The following is a 20506-nucleotide window of genomic DNA, read 5'->3' as shown; positions in this document are numbered from 1 at the left end:
CCTCTCACTCCTCCCGGCTCTGTTCGGCGCGCTTGGGTTGAGCACAGCCCCTGGGAGCGCTTGCTTCCCGCTTCGCTGGGCCAACGCACCATGTTCCCGGCGGCCCCTTCCCCTCGGACCCCGGGTCCTGGAGCCCGAAGGGGCCCGCTTAGTGGCATCGGCCCCGGCTCCACGCCCCGGCCAGCAAGCAGGAAGGGGCTGCCGCTGGGGTCCGCAGTCAGTTCTCCTGTGCTTTTCTCGCCGGTAGGCCGGCGGAGCTCGCTGAGTTCACGGTAAGTGATCGTGCGTGGGTGAGTCTGACGACTGGCACGCTCATGGGTCTCGGTGCATTGGATGGATTAGTGTCTCTGTTATAAACGGGCGAGACAACCACATCATTAATAATTAAAGTCCTTATTAAACAGCTGGACCAAGAGTAGGCTCGCTCCTGGAAACCTCTAGATCCAGAGCAAAGAAAACTCCAACCTTTTTGTAGCTCAAAATTGGCTCTAGGGAAGGGATGTTCTAGCTATTATATTCTTTTCAGGTTGGCAGGGTAACACGGTTGGCAGAAACAGTACAGCTGCAGGTGTCAATTCAAGGCCTTACAAGATAGTATACATTTATTTATTGCTAATCGGGCAGGAGGGTTTGGGGACATCTGGGAAGAGTTAAGGTCTTGTTGGAGAGCAGGGTTAGGGAAGAGCAGGGGGGCTAACTGCTAGCAGGGGTTAAAGGCAGTTTGAAACAAGATGTAGCTCCTAATATTAGGCTAGGTTACTACAGTCTCCACAAGCCTTGGAAAATGGGCGAAATTCCACAGTATTGGGAAAACAGACCTCTCCCACCTGTGCCAGTTATTTCAGCTTCATCTTGGTTAATCTGTCAATAGAGTCATCACGTTGCATTTTTCATGGAAATTACTTTTGTGCTGAAGGGAAGAACAAACTATATGAATAATTGCTCACTACTCACGCTTTACTACTAGACTCTGAAGTAAATTACTTGGATTCTTACTATTGAAATGGGAATGATAATTTGATCCAGAGCCAGCTTCGTAAGGCCAAAGGAGTCGATATGAAATGCAGATGTAAAGTAATGACAGTAATGAGGACCTCGAACCTAGAAAAACCTGCTAAAATGCCTAACATCCCATGCTATTACTACCTCTGGTAACTAAAGGACTTTTAGCTACATTTCTCTTCGTAGCTAAATAACTAGGCTTTCCATAAGGAATGCAATTTTGTAACTAAGGGACAAGTGTGGAGCAACAACCCATACCCCTGCTCATTTTCATGATCAATCTACAACTTTGGGAGAAGGTGTCATCTATTTCTGAGTAGTTTCCTCAGAGCTTATTTATCAAAATTTGATTTTTCTTGGGTAATGGGCCTGGAGCTCATTCATGGCTGTGTTTGATTGATAAATTTTGGTAATATTTAAAAGGAAAAATTATTTTAAAATACACAACATCCTTAATTTTTTTATTCTTGATTTTGAAAAGTGCTCTTGGAATTGACACACAGTTTTGTTGTTTTTGAAAAATTCAGAATAAAAACGATGTTTTATTTAATTAAAAATAGACTTTTTTCCTGTTGGTCATTCAAAGAAAAATATTGTTGATGCTTCTGTAAAAACAAATCCCCTTTCTTATCCTCTTCTGTGGGATACAACCACTATGCCCACACAACTTAGCTACACCTGTACTTCCTTCAGTCTTATCTACTGGGCAAGGGCCATTACTTGCTCCTCCATCATCTGTCCATAGACAGCAGCCAACACTAGCGCAAACGGTTTTTTACTGAGCTACATAAACTGGAGCAGAAGCTGCACACACAATCATATTCTCTGACATACCTTCCAGGAGTCAGGTGGTGAATGCTTCGGAACACACTAGCATTCAGTCATCAAATGCAATTACAAAGCCACCAGAATGTCTCCTGAGCAGAAGACAATTTTAGTTCACATGAAGAAACGAGACAGAGTAGCTCAAACAAATGACTGAGTCACAGTCAAGGGAATTCTAAACAATGATACATGGGTGCTTGCACTGAATTGGGAGAAAGGTCATGAAAGTTGCAGATGAAATCCAGGAAGACACATTTTAAAAAGTAGAAGAATACAGGAAAACAATACGAGAGCAAACTAAGTAATCGAAAAAATGAGAAACTATATAAAACCAGCAAATAGAAGTTCAGAAGTTTAATAAGACTTCAAAAATGGGTACTATATTGAAAGGGCATATCACTGGAAGAACAAAATTAAGCTTGAAGACAAATCTCTGTTAAAATTTTTAAATTTATTTTTAAATCATTTTATTAGGGGCTCATATAACTCTTGTCACAATCCATACATAAATCAATTGTGTAAAGCACATTTGTACATTCATTGCCCTCATCATTCTCAAAACATTTTCTCTACACCCAAGCCCCTGGCATCAGCTCCTCATTTTTTTTCTCTCCCTCACCGCTCTCCCTGCCTTCTTGAGCCCTTGATAATTTATAAAGTATTATTTTGTCATATCATGCCCTGTCCGACATCTCCCTTCACCCATTTTTCTGTTGTCCATCCCCCAGGGAGGAGGTCACATGTAGATCCTTGTAATCGGTTCCCTCTTTCCAACCCACTCTCCATCTACGCTCCCAGTATCGCCACTCACACCCCTGGTCCTGAAGGGATCATCTACCCTGGATTCCCTGTGCCTCCAGCTCCTATCTGCACCAGTGTACTTCCTCTGATCTAGCCAGACTTGCAAGGGAGAATTCGGATCATGGTAGTGGGGGGAGGAAATGTTTAGGAACTAGGGGAAAGTTGTATGTTTCAGCGTTGCTACATGACGCCCTGACTGGCTCGTCTCCTCCCAAGACCCTTCTGTAAGAGGATGTCCAGTGGCCTACAAATGGGCTTTGGGTCTGCACACCGCACTACCCCCCCTCATTCACAATGATGTGATTTTTTGTTCTGATGATGCCTGATACCTGATCCCTTCGACACCTTGCGATAGCACAGGCTGGTGTGCTTCTTCCATGTGGGCTTTGTTGCTTCTGAGCTAGATGGCTGCTTGTCTACCTTCAAGCCTTTAAGCCCCCAGACGCTATATCTTTTGATAGCCCGACACCATCAGCTTTCTTCACATTTGCTTATTTACCCGCTTTGTCTTCAGTGGTTGTGTTGGGAAGATGAGCATCTTAGAATGCCCATTTAATAGAAGAAAGTATTCTTGCATTGAGGGAGTACTTGAGTGGAGGCCCAATGTCCATCTGCTACCTTAATACTAAACCTATAAATATTTGCACATAGATCTATTTCCGCATCATATGTAAATATATTTACATATGTACATGCTTTTATTTAGACCTCTATAAATGCCCTTTGCCTCCTAGCTCTTTCCTCTATATCCTTTGGCTTTCCTCTTGTCCTACTATCATGCTCAGCCTTCATTTGGGTTTCAGTAATTCCTCTTGGTTACATTACTCTTGATCATGCCCCATCAGGCCTTCTATACCCTCCTCACCACCGATTTGGATCACTTGTTCCCTTGGAAGACAAATCTCTTAATACTAACCTGCTAGAGGAATAATCAGGGAGGAAAAAAGATTTTTTTAAAGCCTAAGAGTTATATGGGACACATCAAGTAGAAATAACTTACATGTTACCTGAATCCCAGAACAGAAAGAGAAAATTGTTGATGCACTGTTGAAAGAAAACTTCTCTAATATCATGAAAGATGAGAAAGTTTGCAATCAAGAAGCTGAGTAAATGTCCAAACAGGATAAACTCCCAAAAGAAAATCACCAGCACATATAATCACTTTCCAATACCAGAGAATCATATACCCAGAAAAATTGCCACACATATACAATGCTGAAATTTGGACATTTCCCAATAAACCAATTAAAGGAATTTTCAGCAACCAGGCAACCTAACAAGAAGTACAAGGACGCTCCTTAGAGAACCAGCAGTGCAGACAGCTAACTGATTAACACGTGACAGAGCCATTCAGACAGTAGCCTAGATACGATGGATCCAAAGTAGTAAAGCAAACCTATTAGACTGAAAGAAAAGAGAGAACAGGTATCAATTTGTAGTGAAGAGAATTACAAAATAAGGGAATGGTGTAGTGGCAGAACTCCCAAAAGGAGAGCAAGTCAAGTAGGTTTCAAGAACTTAGGGGAAGTGGGGGGGGGGGGCAGTATCCCAAAGGGAGATTGGTAAAGAATAATGGAGGCGAGGGAGAACACTAGCGGAGTGCCAGAGTTAAGGCAAAGGGGACACATTACATGCACAATCCTGAAGTAACATTGATCTATACGCAGATGCATGGCAGGCATGTGGACTGAGCAGGTATATTAGGACGAGTAGGACAGATATTTGTACATGGGTATTTACCTTTGTTGCAACTATATTCACGGATGCAGTGGAGTATAACTTAAAAAAGCAAAAAACCAAACTCAACTGCCACCAAGTTGATGTCAACACATAGCAACCCTGCAGGACAGGGACGAATTGCCCCAGTGAGTTTCTGAGATTAATTCTTTACAGGAGTAGAAAGCCCCATCTTGCTCCCTGGGAGCGGCTGGTGGTTTTGAACTGCTGCCCTTGTGTTTAGCATCCCAGTGTATAACCATCATGCCACCAGGGCTCCTGCAGTGGAGTGTATAGGTGCCAGAAGTATGATAAATTCTTAGACATAGCCAGGCACCTTGGAGGAATGGGTCTGGGATCTCAGGACCATGGGCTCAGAGGACACCACGGTCAATTGACATAACATAGTCCACAAAGTCTACATCCTACTTTGGTGAGTAGTGACTGAGGTCTAAAGACCTGTGAACTTAAGGGCAACTATTGGTCTCACATCTCGAGGAAAAAAGTGAAAAAAATTGAAGGCACATGGAATGGACTAACGAACCACGTGAACATCATCAATATCTATAACCCTGAGGACAGAAGAACTCTATGGTGTCCACCTGTCATTAGCAACCACTCTGAAAGGAATCACATCACAAGGGGCTGGATAGAAATTGATGAGTGGAAAAAGATATTAATCAAAAATAAAAATGATCAGATGCAAGGTTTTCTGGTTCAGTATAAACTGGTTGGACCTCCAAGACTTGGTCACCCTTCTGGTCTGGACCTGAACTCCCCCTTGTGGCATATTTTTCAGCCAAACTATAGGCCCATAAGGGGATAATAATTTTGGTGTGTGCCCACCTTAAAATAATTGGCCATTTGGCATCGAGGGGTCAGCATTTACCCAAGGACAAGTTCAGAAGAATTAGGAAAGGAGGAGGAATGGAGTTGGGAAACATGGGGATTACATGGAAGGGATTACAGAGAATGAAATGAAATCATGTATATAAAACACGGAATGTAAAAGTGATTTGCTCTGTAAACCTTCACCCAATTCACAATAAAACTTTAAAACAACACCATTCTACATGTAGATTCCACATACAGATTATTCTTTGTGGGCATTTCTTCATTTTGTCCAAATTATAAGAGATAAGGAGCCTTGGTTGCACCATCAGATGAAATTAGGCTGCCAGCCACAGAGTCGACAGTTGAAATCCACCAAGAGAAAGATTAGACTATCGATCCTTTAAAGATTTAAAGCCTCAGAAACCCTACATGTAAAAACACTGAAAGTAAAAATGGACAGATAGTCTTAGAATTCAGAGCTGGACAAGAGTTTAAGGCAGCCCACTGTTTCCCAAAGTGGACAGTACTGCCCTCTTGGAAGCGCTGCAACAGTGTAGGCCACCGCAAAAGCAGGTTCCTGCATTTTTCACATAAACGTTTGTAATTGCGATGGTGGCACCAAGTGTGGCTGTCTTCTTTTGCTTTTCCCCTTAAAAAGAGTCAGGGGACCTATGATCTAACCCAATGTTTATAAAATTCTGATTCCACATATGATAAACTTTGATACTTCATATTCTGTTTTCGAAAATGACTGAAACCCTCAATCTGACATGCTGTTTGCAAAACAAACAAATCTACCTTTGGAATACCACAGGAATGCTCCTGGGAAGCACGGATGGGGAGACTTGGTCTCATGTACTTTGTGCTGCCATCGGGAGAGACCTTCTTTCTGGGAAAGAAAGACCACTCATGGGAAAGCGCAGGGGCAGAACAAGAAGGAGATCCTGGCCGAGGTGAACTGACCAGTGGTTGCCACAATGAGCTCAAACCTAACAATTGGAAGAACCTTGCTTGACTAGACAATGTTTTATGTTGTACGTGGGTCTGTGAATCAGAAGGGACTTGATGGCGTCTATCAACAGTCCAACCTTCGTATTCGACAGCTAAGGAAGCAGAATTATAAGAAGTTCAAATGACTAGAGCCATGCATCTAATTACGTGTGTGTATTAAATTACTAGTGTATACATATATACACACTAAAACTGTATGTCTATCAGTTTTCCTAAGTCCTGCGAGTACTTTTTAAAAGTGAAAAAGACATTTAATTGCACAAGTATACATATGTTAGTGTTCTGTTATCATACCTCTTATTCCTTCTTATTTATCAAAGGTGTCTTTTGATGGTAAGTTGTGTACTTGCAAATCAGGATTATGGAAAATGTATATTATGAATGAAGTCTGGTCTCCTTTCCTTAGAGGCACACCTACACGAATGTTCCTACACCACTCGATAACTGAGTCCGTGAACTATGAGGTGAAAACCTTTGGATCTTCTCTCCCTGTTAAAATTATGGAAGCCCTAACGTTGTCTGAAGGTAGGTCTCATCTCTTTCCATTTACCTCTGCTAGTAGGTTACCATGAAGCCTGTGTCTGAGTTCGTCGTCAAAATTGACAGAATCTGTAGTTTATCTATATTTAAATGGAGAGAAAGATTCACTGTCATTGAGAAGTATAAACTTGAGAAGCAGAATTAGTTTACTCTAGCAATCAGATTAGATCTTTAATGACTTTAACTCCTGCATGTCTAAAATTCAATTTGACGTTAGAAGTAAACAAGTTTATCGTTCACAAACAAACCAGTCCCTCCACTACTGTGTTAATGTAGTGAGATCAAGTTCTGTCTCCATCAGACTACATGCACCCTTACATCTGTTCACACCGATTCTCGATGCTATTAGTGTAGTGTGCATTTAGAAGATTCTGTTAGCAGAGACTAAAGAGTAGGTGTTCGGAGAAATAGATTCAGAAAGGCAACATTGAGGATGAAGGCCTGGTTAACAGGGAGATCCAACTTCCTGGTGGTGGAGTGAGTTTTGCGTTACTACATGCTTACTTACAGAAATCAAGTCATTCTTCATAATAAAGGTAGACTTTTTGGAAAGGCGGTGGTTGTCTTGCGTTGAGTGGCGCTCCTCCTCAGGGTTCCTAGGGTGTAATCTACACGGGAACCGTGGCCAGGGCTTTCTCCCGCGGAGCTGCTGTGTCTGTCTGAACCGCCAACATTTGTTACTGACTGACCGTATCACGGTTCTAGCCATCGTGCCACCTTAGGGGTGAGGGCAGATCTTTTGTTTTTAATGATGATAATTCTTGAATTTCTTTTGTGAAATAATTTTTAGGGGGTGGTATTTGTTAATTATTTTTGTGAAATATGAGAATAAAAATGTTGGTGTAAGGAAATTGTGACAGTTTTTCATATGCTTGCTTTAAGATTAATTGTGGACTTAATTTTCTTATTTAGTTGATGATCAACTGACTGCTCACATAGATGAAAGTGGCTGGGCTTCTCTGGTCTGCAAGGAGAAACTCATTATTTGGAAGATTGGTCCGTCCCCTATTACAAAGGTAATGTCTCCTTAGAGAGCTATAAGGAGATAGAAGAGAGGGATACCAGTTGGTTCTTGATTTTTATCCTAATTTTTTAGGGCTATTGGAGGGTAGCAATCTGAATCTACTTGAGCATTATATATTTGAATTTTCATAGTGATATGAAATGCTGAACATGCACACACATCTGTGTGTACAGAGGAAAACTGCTCACCTTTAGTAATTTTTAAACAAGATCCATGCCATTTATACTTAATAAGTTACAAACACTGGGATTTGTAGTGAATGTCATGCTAATTGGTCTGCATGAACTATAAGCAGAACTGCTATCCAAATAAGTTAATAGTCTAAATTTACTAAGAAGAAAGTACTGTGTTTCCTGAAGCTAGTGAATGGTACTTAATTAAATTTAAAAATTATGAATTACTGTTTTAATTTCCAATTATTTTCCAGCAGAGGAATGTTTTCTAGCAGGTGACTTATCCTCAGGAACTTCTCCTGTTTGTTACAGCCTAGATGTACTTTCTTGAATCGCTCCTTATTCACTGGTTCATTGTTCCTTTGGAACTCGGGTTCTCACACACCTGAGTGCTTCAAGTCTTCTTTCTCTGCGTCCCCTGCCCGGAAAGTAGTTGTTGTAGTTAGGCACAAGAAATGAGGGTGGAGTCTTGGGTGGGGATTGAGGGCAACTGGAGCATGCAGAGTTAATAGAGGAAACTTGATATTTGGCTGAGAGTCTTAAATGTTTTCTAGAAAACACAGTACAGTTAATCCAAAGTCATGCAAATTTTAAATGTCAGATAACAAAGCAAGACTAGAATGGAAAAGCTCCAGCAGTAACTTGGGCTGTTCTCTTAGCCTGTGCACTTTAACTTGGGAAGCAATTCTACCAATTGATACTGAACATCCAGTCTAGCCTGTAAGCTTTCCTTATTTTATCTCTCTTAAGATACATTGTTTTAAACTTACTGAAAACTGGATCAGGAAGATATGTGAGAAGAAGGAGTATTTGTAGAATTGTATTTCCAGCAATGAATCAGAATTAAATAGTTCAGAGCAAGAACAAGAAAATAGGGGAGTCGGACATATTTGGGGAGGGGATTAAAAAAAAGATTTTTTTGTATGACAGGTTTTCTGTTTGCATGTCCTTGACAGTTATCTGTGTGTAAAGAGCTTCAGCTGCCAACTAGTGATTTCCATTCGAGTGCGGACTTAGTGGCTCTCTCTTACTCTGCCAGCTCAGGAGAAGCACATTCTATCCAGGTAGGTAACTTGAATGCTGTTGAAATACACTTTTAAACTAAGGGAGTTCTAAACTTGAAGGAATCCAGTTTGATCCAATTTCAAGGCTTAACTATAAAGCTACAGAATTCAAGACACTGTAGTATTGGCAAAAAAAATAGGTCAATGAACAGAATAGAATACAGACATAAACCCACAGATACATATTTGATCTTGAACAAAAGTGCAAAAGCAGCATAACATTTCTTTTTAATTTTTATAGCACAGCATTTCAACATAAGATATTGGAACAATCAGTTATCCGTATGCAAAAAAATAAAATTTTACCCGAATTTCCTAATTTATGCAAAAAGTAACTCAAAATGGATCTGAGAAATAAATGTGAAATGTAAAACTATAAAATTAAAAACTCTTGAGATAACGGTAAGAAAACACAAACCTCAGTTTTTTAAAAAGGGGTAGAATTTGAATGAACACTGTTACAGAGGATAGAAATTCAGCAAATGGGGAGAGGTTCAATATCATGAAACATTAAGGACATAAAAATTCAATAAGACAGCACCTATGGTGGCTGCTGCTGTGTCTCTCGCCGTCGTTAGGTGCTGTCTAATTGGTTTTAACTCATCGCAGCCTTTTGCCCAGCAGCATGGGACACTGCCTGGTCCTGAGCCATCCTCACCGTTGTTCTTATGTGTGAGCCCATGCTGCAGCCCTGGGTTAACCCATCTTGATGAGTGGCTTCTTTTTCACTGCCTTCCGCTTTACCAAGCACGTTGTTCTCTGGAAGCTGGTCTCATGAGAACACGTCCAAGGTACATGAGACGAAGCCTAACCAACCTTGCTTCTACTTTTTGCAAGACAGATTTGGGTGTTTACTTTTGGAAGCCTTCGATACTTTCCAGTCTTTGCCTGCATTATAATTCAAATGCATAGATTCTTCTTTGGTCTTCCTTATCCATTGTCCAACTGTCACATGTATGTGAGGTGATTGCAAATACCATGCTTTTGATTCAGGCTCACCGTGGTGCTCAGTGATAGTATTATTGCTCTTTAGCACATTAAAGGGGTCTTGTGTAGTAGATTTACCCAACGCAATATTTGTCTCATTTCTTGACTGTTGTTTCCATGAGCATTAATTGTGGATCCATACAAGATGAAATCCTTGACAACTTCTATCTTCTACTTATCACAGGGTTAACTCTTGATCCTGTTGTAAAGAGTTTGGTATCCTTTACATTTAGTTACAATCCCACTGAAGACTGTAGTCATTAGCAAGCATTTCAACTTCCACTTTCAGCAAGCAAAGTTGTGTCATCTGCATATCGCAGGTTAATAAGCCTTCCTCTAGTCTTGATGCTTTGTTCTTCATATAGTTCAACTTCTCAGATTATCTGTTCAGCATACAGATTGAATAAATATGGTAAATCTGCCACACATTTTTCCCCCTGATTTTAAACCACTCAACATTCGCTTGTTCTGTTCCAATGACTGCCTCCTGGTCCACGTTCAGGTCCTGCATGAGCACAGTCAAATGCTGTGGATCCCCACGCTTTTTAGGGTGGTTCATAGTTTGTTATGATCCACATAGTCAAATGCCTTTGCATAATCAATAAAACACAAGTAAACATCTCTGATAATCTCTGCTGTGAACCAATACCCATCTCACATGGGTCTTCGGAATCTGACTTGAATTTCTGGCAGCTCACTGACAATGTACTTACTTCTTTAGCCATTCTTGAATGACCTTAACAAAGCTTTATTCATGGTTTTAATGGTATGATGCACTAATTTCTGCATCGTGTTGAGCCACCTTTCTTCCAGTCAGTCCGTTGGTCTTCTAGATTTCTTGGCAAAGACTAGTGAGGGCTTTTTGTCCTTTATCAGCTTGCTGAAACATTTTAATTGGTGTTCCATCAATTCTTGGAGCCTTAATTTTTTTCAAATGCTTTCAATGCAGCTTGGACTTTTTCCTTTAGTTACCATTGATTCTTGATATTCTACCTCTTGAAATGACTGAATGTTGGTCATGTCTTTTGCTACAGTCACTGTGTAATTTATTTTATCTTTTCATGCTTCCCACATCATTCAGTCTTTTGTCCATAGAATCTTTGAATATTGCAACTCGAGATTTGAATTTTTTCCCTACAGTTCTTTCAGCTTAAACTATTCTGAGTGATTTCCTCTTTAGTTTTCCAATTCCTGATCTTGGCACACTTCCTTTTAATATTTTATTTTCTTGAGCTGATTTTTGCATATTGCAGGTTTAAAATTTCCTGGTCAGGTTTTTACTTCATTGTTTTTTTCCATTCGTTGTAGCTACAGGACAATCAAGAGCAAGTTTCAGAGTCTCTTTTGACAACCACCTTGACCTTCTCTCCATTTCCTGTCTTCATTATGACCTTTTGTTTTCTTGATGGCTCCAACAATGGGCTCCCACAAGAATAAAAATGGCCTTTTGTTCTTGATGTCCTCCTACAGCTCATTAAGTGCTCTGTCATTAGTGTTCAGTGATTCACATCTGTTCTTGAGATGTTCTTGAAATTTATGTGGGATGTACTCAAGGTTGTAGTTTGGATCTTGTCGACTTGTTTAATTTTCTCCAACTCTGAACTGAACTTACATACGAGCAATTGATGGTCTGTTCCATAATCAGCCCCTAGCTTGTTTTGACTGTTGCTATTTAGCTGCTCAATTGTTGCGCCCACAGATGTAATTAATTTGATCCCTGTGTGTTTCATCTGGAGAAGTCCACATCTTTTATGTTACTCCGGTAATTCAGACATACTGTTTTTGAATCATTCATTTGTGAAGGAACATAATTGTGTTGCGTTTATTTCAAGACTGTTGCTGTCATGGTTGCCACCAGAGAAGGATCGATCCGCTATTGGCCAAACCTTGCTCATGAAGACACCTACACAGAGACATGTGTAGATTTGGGAGGTGACAAGACTTGCAGTTTTCTAACAGCAGTGCAGGTAAGCTGTGATTTGCTGTGTAAATAGGACTTAAATGACGAAAAATTTAGGGTTTTCAACAGACCAACTGTAAGGACCCAGGATTTAAACAGTAAGCCAAAGGGAAGTTCATCTTATAGAACTCTAACATATCAATCTCAGAAAGTAGTCAGTGGTCTAAGTTTCTATCAGAAATATTGTAGGAGAGTGGTGTAAAAATCCTTCGACACTATAAAGAATAGTTGGTAGATTTATATTCAGTAAGATCACCAAATAAATAAAAAAACCAATGCTTGATTTATTAAACTGCAATATAGTAAACCTAAAATTTAAAAATCATAATTAAAAAATTTTTTAATACAGAATTAATACTAAGTGAATTGATTCTAAAGTACATTTTAAAATATCCTGCTCTCATTTTTTATTCTTTTATATATGTGTTAATGTGCAGACTGCTTTTCTGTATGTGAAAACCTTTATGGTTAATTAACAAAAAAATGTTTAGTGTCATGTGTTTAACTAACCTGATTTCATAATATTTGCTCACAGGGAGGAAGCTTTATTTTGTCCTCATCAGGAAGCCAGCTCATTCGCTTGATACCTGAAAGTTTAGGAAAGATTCATCAGCATGTTCTCCCTCAAGGCCAAGGCATGCTCTCCAGCATTGGTCGGAGAGTGTCTTCTCTTTTGGGAATTTTGTCTACCAGTAGTGATCTCACAGTAAGTACAGAATAGCTGCTTTGTAAGCTTGATTCTTAGTGCGATCAGTAAGTTGGTCGTTTCCTGTGAAGTCTGGATTGCCTCTCCCGCGAGCGGTGCTGTGCCTGAAGAGAACTTGCCATCTTGCCACTGAATCGCTTTACTGTGCTGATTCAATGAGTCCATGCTAATCTGCCCTCCTTTCACCTGGCAGCTTTCATAGTGTAAATCGGAGGGGGTTTTTCACTTTTGTGAATTAGATAAGGTTTTACAGACAGATTTACATATAAGTACCTTTTTTTTGGAATTAAACTATTTCATAGTATTCTAAAGTATTTCCTAGGAGTTTCATTCTCTAGACTGAATCATGTTCTCTAGTTCTATGATTCCAGCTATCTGTGTAGGCAACTCAGTCTACATCGATGAGGGAGTTTTGAAAATTTTATGGAAAAATTCCATTATCCAAATCCAGTTCACTTGAGTTCCTGAAGTCCGTTTATATACGCTTCCAGAAAGGTTGACGGCAACTAAATCTACCCAGTCTCTGCTTGGTGCTAAGTAAGGGCTCCTGGTTTACCATCACGTCTGATCTGCTCGGATTACTACTCAAACAGCCATAAAACAGACGCAATATGAACTCAGAGAAATAGTCTAGTCGTATTAGAGCCTAGTAGTCATAAATCTGATGTTCTTTCCTCCTCTCCGTACAGCTTTCGAGCGTCTTTTGGGATAGAGAGCGATCAAGCTTCTATAGTCTGACAAGTTCGAGCATCAGCAAGTGGGAGTTAGATGATTCTTCAGAAAAACAAGCACACAGTTGGGATTTAAATAGAGCCCTGAAAGAAAACGTTGCTGATGCTATCTGGGTAAGAAGTGGAGTTATTCACATCTGTACTTCAGCTTAAGGCTTTGCTCGTTTGATAATGCTGCTTCTCTCAGTTGCTTTATCGCTTTGAACACTTTTTCATGTAATGAACAAAAGTGTATTAACATTTGTTATGCAGAAATGCATATTCATTGGACGGGAAATCACTGCTTTATTTAATAGTGTTTAAATTTTTCTACATTTATTCTCAACAAATGTTTCTGTTACTAAGAGTGACTAGTCCTGAGGTTACAAAAGTGACAAATGATTCCTATATTCAAGTTGCTTACGATTTGATATTTTCTTATAGGGATCTGAAAGTAACTATGAAGCTATTAAAGAAGGTGTCAACATTCGATATTTGGATCTGAAGCAGAACTGGTAAGCAGTTAATTTATCATAAAGAATAAAAATAGTAGCTCAGAAAAATAAATGCATGTTTCACAACTCTGTAATATATCGAAACCATTGAATTGGTTTTGTACATGTGTTATATTTCAATAAGATTGAGTGAGCATTGCTTGAAAATGGACAGTCTTATTCTCTCTTGTGTTGATCTTATGTCCTCTATTAAGCTTTGCTAAAAGACCTCGCTAATGTTTATCTTGTGATACTAATGCATTTTAGAAACCGGCCATTTTCAGCCTGGCGGCATATAGCCTCCGCTTTCTGTCTGATCTAGTGAGAGGAGTATCTCTTCTGCTCTCACAGCTAGGATGTCTTTCTCTTCACTGCTAAGAGCCTTGTAAGGCCCTCTCATTTTGAGTCTGGCTGCTAAATGCAGGGCCGGCAGCATAAAACCACCCGCGGCTCCGCAGGAGAAAGAGGGGCCTCTCTATTTCTGTACGGAGTTAGAGCCTTGGGTGAGGGAGGGGCATAAAGAGGAGCTGCTACCAAGGCCTCTGCTAGAAAGAAGATGTTTTGGAAATGTTGAGGATAACATGTACAAGTGTGCTGAATACCACTGAGTGATGGATTATCATAAGACTTGTAAGCGCCCCTCCAAAAATTATTAATAAGTAAATAAATAAATGGATGCTCAAACTGAGAACAAAGGGTGACAGTCTCTCAGAGTCACAGGGGCAGTTCCGCCCTGTCCCGCGGACTCGCTGCGAGTTGGCATTGATTCACGAGTGCTGTCGTGAGTGCTCTGGCCGTTCTCCTCTGTAAAGATCCTTGACATCCTGCTCCCAACCCCTCGTCAGTTGCTAAGGAAGCTTTTAGGAAGCTGACTTTTGTGGCTACACTGAATGAAAGAAGTGAAGATGGTGTCCTGGGGGTACATGTTGGAACTGCATTATGATGTTCCCTATAAACATGCCCTCCCTCAGTGGTATTTAAGATCTTAGGTTAGTCTGAAGAAGCTACTTTTTCCTGTATTTTATCTGAATGTTTATATTGTGGAGGATCTACATTTAAAAGAAAAACACAGATTTACTAGTTTGGAAGTGTACAGTATAGTCTTTGTTATATTATGTGAATTATGAAACAATTCTTGCCTCCTGTTCTGAGTTGCCCCTTAGCCACTAACATAAACTCACTGGCTTCAATGGGCCCTATAGAACCTTTTGTGTTGTCATTGTCAGTTCAGTTCCACATAGGTAGCACTTAAAATGGCATATTGCTCAAGGTCGACCCTTTTTGTTAGTTAAGCTGGACTTTGGTTTTCAGATAACTTTCGGAGATATTTTGGGTTTCCAGCTTAAAGATTATGTCAGGGTAGTAGATCATCCATCCCCCTTGGCTCCAGAGAATCTGGAGTGCATGAGAATTTGAAATTCTGTTCTGCATTTTCTTTCTTTTGATCAGGATTCTTTTACAGAATCTTTGGTTAATATGTTCAGCAATGGCTGCTGGCCACTCCCCCGCTCTTCTGATCCCATGGCAGAGGGCAGAGGAGGCAGCTGCTCCTTGAGGCTGTTAGCCACATACTCCATCCCCTCCTAATGCTGGCTCTTCTTCCTCTCTTGCTCCAGGCGAAAGGGGCGATGGCCTCTTGAAAACGCTAAAGACCTGGGCACTACACAGCAAACTAGGAGTCACACAGGAGCACTGAACACGTCATCAGACCCATTACGAGAATGTCTTAGGGGTCCGTGACCCTGAATTTCCAAACCATGAAATCGCATCCCAAGAGCTGTTGAGCAAATAGATGTTTAGTTATATAATCAGCCCCAGCAGCTACTCAGTTTTGTTATGAACAATCTATTCCACAGGTTAAGTCAACTCAGCCTTTTATGTCCATTTATTGACAGCACTTAAAGTAAGCACCTGTACAACTATAACAAAGCAGTGTAATTTTTCCATCTCTACAAACCAAACATCAGCACTCCAACAACGTTTATACTCCCCTCCCCCCTTATTTCTGCCCTGGTTGTTGTTATTAGGCCATTGTGTCGATTCTGATTCATAGTGGCCATGTGCAAACACAACTCAACATTGCCCGCTCCTGCGCCATCCTCACAATTGTGCCTAGGCTTGAGCCAATTGCAGCCACTGTGTCAGTCCATCTTACTGAGGGCCTTCCTCTTGTTCGCGGTCCCTCTACTTTACGTACAGTGCCCTTCTTGAGGGGCTGTTCTTCCCAGACAGCATGTCCAAAATATATTAGATGAAGTTGCGCCATCCTTGCCTCTAAGGAAACTCACTCTAGCCATACTTCTTCCAAAACAGATTTATATGTTTTGGCAGTTGATGGTACTTGGGATATTCTGTAGCACCACAATTCAGATGCATCGGTTCTTCTTGGGTCTTACTTATTCAATGTCCAACTTCCACACGCATATATGAAGCTAGTGAAAATACCATGGCTTGGGTCAGGTGCGCCTTAGTCCTCAGAGTAACATCCTTGCTCTTCATTACTCTGTAGAGGTTTTGTGTGGCAGATATACCCAGGTGCAGCACGTCTTTTGATCTCTTGACCCTTGGTTCCATGAGCATTAATTGTCTGCCCTACCTGTTCAGCCTGCTTGTCTATCCAAGCTTTTACTCGCAGATCACCTCTGTTGCAGGCTTGTATATTGCAATATGTACCTCTGTTGCATTTAATTCTTGCCAAATCTGGTATTTTGCCTTGCCTCCGTCATATTTTGCCAGCTTCCCTCAAATTGTTTATTGCCTTTCTACTTCACTGGAGTTGATACCTGTCTACTCTCTCATCTGTGACTTCCTCTCTTCCCACTCCTGGTAACCATCAAAAAATGTCTCTTTTTATTGGTAGAAGCTTTATTTATTTATTTTTTGGTAGAAGCAGCTTTGTTTTATTTGTAAATCCACCCGTTTTGCTAACATATATTTTAAGATTGTAAACACAAATATAGTCGGCAGAGACAATACCAGTAAGCTGAAACTGATGCACAGAATTGCTTTCCTGCAAGCTATCCTCCTTAATGCCCTCTCAACCCAAATATGAAAATACTTTTACACAAAACACTGGGGAACAGTCCAGTTTAACTCTTCATTACCTAAACTCTTGACTAGACGTTAACTTTGAAGATACTATTTCTCCTTAATTAAGAGGTATGTGATCATAACATGGCACAAGCCAAATATAAAAGGTTCCTTGGCTCCCCCCCCCCCCAACTTGGCTTTTTTTTTTTTTCCCCCGAGCCGGCGCGCCAAACTTGGCTTTTTACAATACTGTTCACATACATTATTTATCCTTTAGTGAATGATTTCACTCAGTAGGTGTCCTTCACGTTCATCCATGTTAAGAGGTGCTTCACAGATTCATCATTATTCTTTAACACGTGTAACCTATTAAGAATATGCACCAAAGTTTATCCATTTTCCTACCAGTGGCGTTTAGGTTGTTTTTGTCTCTTAGCTATTGTGAGTAGTGCTACACTCGGAATGAGTGTACCTACAGTTATTTGTGTCATGGCTCTTATTTCTCTAAGGTATATACCAAATAGAGGTATTGCTGGGTCGTGTAGTATCTCTTGTCTTGTGTGGAGGGACATGACTGTTGTTCTGCTGTGTAATATTTCTCTTAGACTACTGTTACCATCAATAACCTCTTCTTTACACTTTTTGAAACTATATGAGTTATCAAAAAGATAGAAATACAGTATTTCTGTATTTTTAATAAACTGTTTAATTAAATATAAGTTATCTGTTTTCATTCGTGTTTCCCAGACTTTGAGAAATTTAGGACTGCTGGTCCCTGGTGGTGCAGTGGTTATGTTGAACTGCTAACCGCAAGGTCAGCAGATTGAAACTGCCGGCCGCTCCATGGGAGAAAGACGGGGCTTTCTACTCCCATAAAGAGTGACAGTCTGGGAATGTCACAGAGGTCCTTTTACCTCCTCTGCCCTGTAGGCTTGCTGGGAGTCGTCGTGGACTAGATGGCAGTGAGTTTGGAGCTTGGCTGGTTGAGGACACAGTCCACTCTAAGCATATAATGTGAATCATTTTCTGACCTGGAGCCATGGAGGCTGAGACTAGAGAAGAGAAGCAACAGTAAATTGCTTTACTGGGTCAGACCTAGGGCTCATTTCCATAATGTTGTCATGGTAACAAGATCATGGCCGGTGAATTCATAGCTCTCAATCTTTTTTCTCCCTACTTCAAATTACCCAGTTATCCCTCTCATACCTTTGAAGTATACTGATCAGAAGCATGCACAATACTATAGCTATGAGTATTTTTCTTTAAGTGTAGCTTGTCTTACAGATAGATATTCAGCGATACTCATTGATTTGTTATAAAAATTTTGACCAAAGCTGCCATCTAGGCTTAAGATAGTCGTTACAAATGTATGTATGGCTTGTAAGTTCTTAATGCTAGATCATTACCAAATCTTCATTTTAGATGTAAAATTTGGATGTTTTCATTTTTAAATTTATGACCTTGTATATCCCCCACTTAAAAACTTTTGAAATTTTTACTGAGTTGCCAAATTCTAATTGTCTTCTATCATCTAGCTACCTTAAATAGAATAGTTCCATGTTTTGTGCAACCTGAAGATGGATTTAGAAAATGTAAATAACACTAGTTTTATCTCTCCTTTGAAGAAATCTTCTACTTGTTAGATTATATGATATAGTTCTCTCTACTTAACTTTTGTTTTTTTTTTTAATAGACTATTTTAGAATAATTTTTGACTTAAAGAAAAATTGTACAGAAAGCACGGTGTTCTAATATACTCCCAACTCCCTGCACATTGTTTCTGTTGTTAACGTCTTGCATTAGTGTGGTACATATGCTGCTGTTTATGAACTCATCTTGATGCATTCTTATAATTGGCATTAAGATATACTCTGTTGTATGTTCCTATGAGTTTTGACAAATGCCTAATGTCATGACAGTAACCTAGCTTCACATTTTAGCATAACTCTGATATAGAGCTTTATCATTACATAGCTGACTCTACAGCCCCTTACTTGGGACAGACGAAGCTCTCCTTTGGGGTTTCTTGAGCCTGTCATTTGTGTAGCGTATGTTCTCAGTTATCATCTCTTTGTAACAAGTTTGGGCCAATGTCTTTGATTCTTTGGAATTCCCGCAGTCGGAGCGGTCAGGGCTGGAAAGGAGGAGAAGAGGACACGAAGGAGGGCGTGGAAGGCATATTACGACTGCTTGACAGGAGCGGCGCACAGTCACTAACCGTGTCTTAGCATCAGCTCTTTCTGTAGGTGGCAGTAGCTATACCTGCCAACCTGTTAGTGTTTCTGAGACTTGAATGAAAGTTGGTACTTTATGTTTTGGAAAAGTTGAGATTAGAGACAATTTAATTCTTTGTTGGCTGGGGTGTGGGGGGTGAGCAATGGTTTTGTTAGACTAAGAGAAATATATAAGCTTTAAGATAGAAAAGAAATTTCAATACAGCAGCTTAAAATTTCAGTAACTAGTGTTTTGGTTTTTTTTTAAGCGCTCTTCTGTGAAAGGGGCTCCATAGTAACTATTTTAGCAAGCAAAAATAGTTTTTATTGCAATTATTCAATTCTGCCATTGCATGGACTATATAAATTAATGAGAAAGCTGTGTCCTAGTAGAACTTTAGATACATCAATAGAACATTAGATAATTTCTTGGTGGGTTTTTTTTAAATCAAGTAAATGAAGCTACAATTTGTATATGTAAGATTCACCCTCTTTAGTACGTAATTTTCTGAACTTTGACAACTAACTGTATGTAGTCATTTCATTGCCATCACAGTGAAGATACAAAACAGTTCCACCCCCAAATTCCCTTGTGTCTCTTTACAATAAATCTCTCCCTCCCCAACTTTTGGAGACCACTGATCTGCTTCCTGTCACTAACATTTTGCCTTTTTCAAAATGGAATCCTGTCATAGAAAGCCTTCTGAATTTGGTATCTTTCACGTAGCATAGTTCACTTGAGGTTTACCCAGCAGCGTGTTCCTTGTTACCTCTGCTCAGCCGTGTTCCGTTGTACGGCTGCTGCCGAGGTGGTTGCTTCCGCAGTTGGAAGACAGGTGGGTGGACTGTTTGTTGGTGCGGGCAATTGTGAATAAAGCCGCTATAAGAACTTGCACGCAGGATTTTGTGTGAGCACAGGTTTTTATTTCTTTTGGAGTGGGGGAGTTTAAAGCATGTGGTAAGTGTAGGCTTAGCTTTGTCAGAAACTTCCAAATTAAGATGCAGAGTCCTTGTTTTTGATTGACTAGTGACGGCCTCCTGATCTTGGCAGCAGCATGGCACCCATCAGACTCACCGTGTCTCATATATTACTCTGTGGTCACCGTGGAAGATGACGGCTACCAAGGGTCAGGTGCTATTTCGGTAGAAGTCACTCAGTATAATCCACCGTTCCAGGTAAGACACACATCTCCCTGTGGAAGTCTCTTCTCACTTGGGCCAGGTCAAATTCCCTGAGAGATTTATCTTCATGGTTTAGAAATACATATTTATTCTTTAAGTTTGGTTTTAGATGTTGTTGCATTTTCTTTGCCATCTCAAACTCTTTCATTGGTTCAAACTTCGCTAAAGCAAAAGAAATGAGAGTGGAACCCACCAACAGCAGCCCCTTGTTTCTCCTCCTCGATCACTAAGGAA

General features: G+C 40.3%; 1 protein-coding gene across 2 annotated transcripts in view; it reads left to right on the top strand.

The window, feature by feature from the left end:
- Positions 1 to 20506, top strand: part of NUP133 (nucleoporin 133) — a 66004-nt gene continuing 45498 nt past the window's right edge. For both annotated transcript variants that reach the window (XM_075531779.1, XM_075531772.1), the window contains exons 1-9: positions 1 to 272; positions 6596 to 6714; positions 7642 to 7745; positions 8883 to 8990; positions 11810 to 11944; positions 12473 to 12643; positions 13333 to 13488; positions 13798 to 13868; positions 20119 to 20266. In XM_075531779.1, coding sequence (XP_075387894.1) covers positions 91 to 272; positions 6596 to 6714; positions 7642 to 7745; positions 8883 to 8990; positions 11810 to 11944; positions 12473 to 12643; positions 13333 to 13488; positions 13798 to 13868; positions 20119 to 20266 — 1194 coding nt within the window. In that variant the 5' untranslated portion in view covers positions 1 to 90. The remainder of the gene's footprint in view (positions 273 to 6595; positions 6715 to 7641; positions 7746 to 8882; positions 8991 to 11809; positions 11945 to 12472; positions 12644 to 13332; positions 13489 to 13797; positions 13869 to 20118; positions 20267 to 20506) is intronic.

The sequence above is a fragment of the Tenrec ecaudatus genome, chromosome 1 (assembly GCF_050624435.1).
Source record: "Tenrec ecaudatus isolate mTenEca1 chromosome 1, mTenEca1.hap1, whole genome shotgun sequence".
NCBI classification, from domain to species: Eukaryota; Metazoa; Chordata; class Mammalia; order Afrosoricida; family Tenrecidae; genus Tenrec; species Tenrec ecaudatus.
The sequence above is the reverse complement of the archived record's forward strand: the minus strand, read 5'-3'. Positions and strand labels throughout refer to the sequence as shown.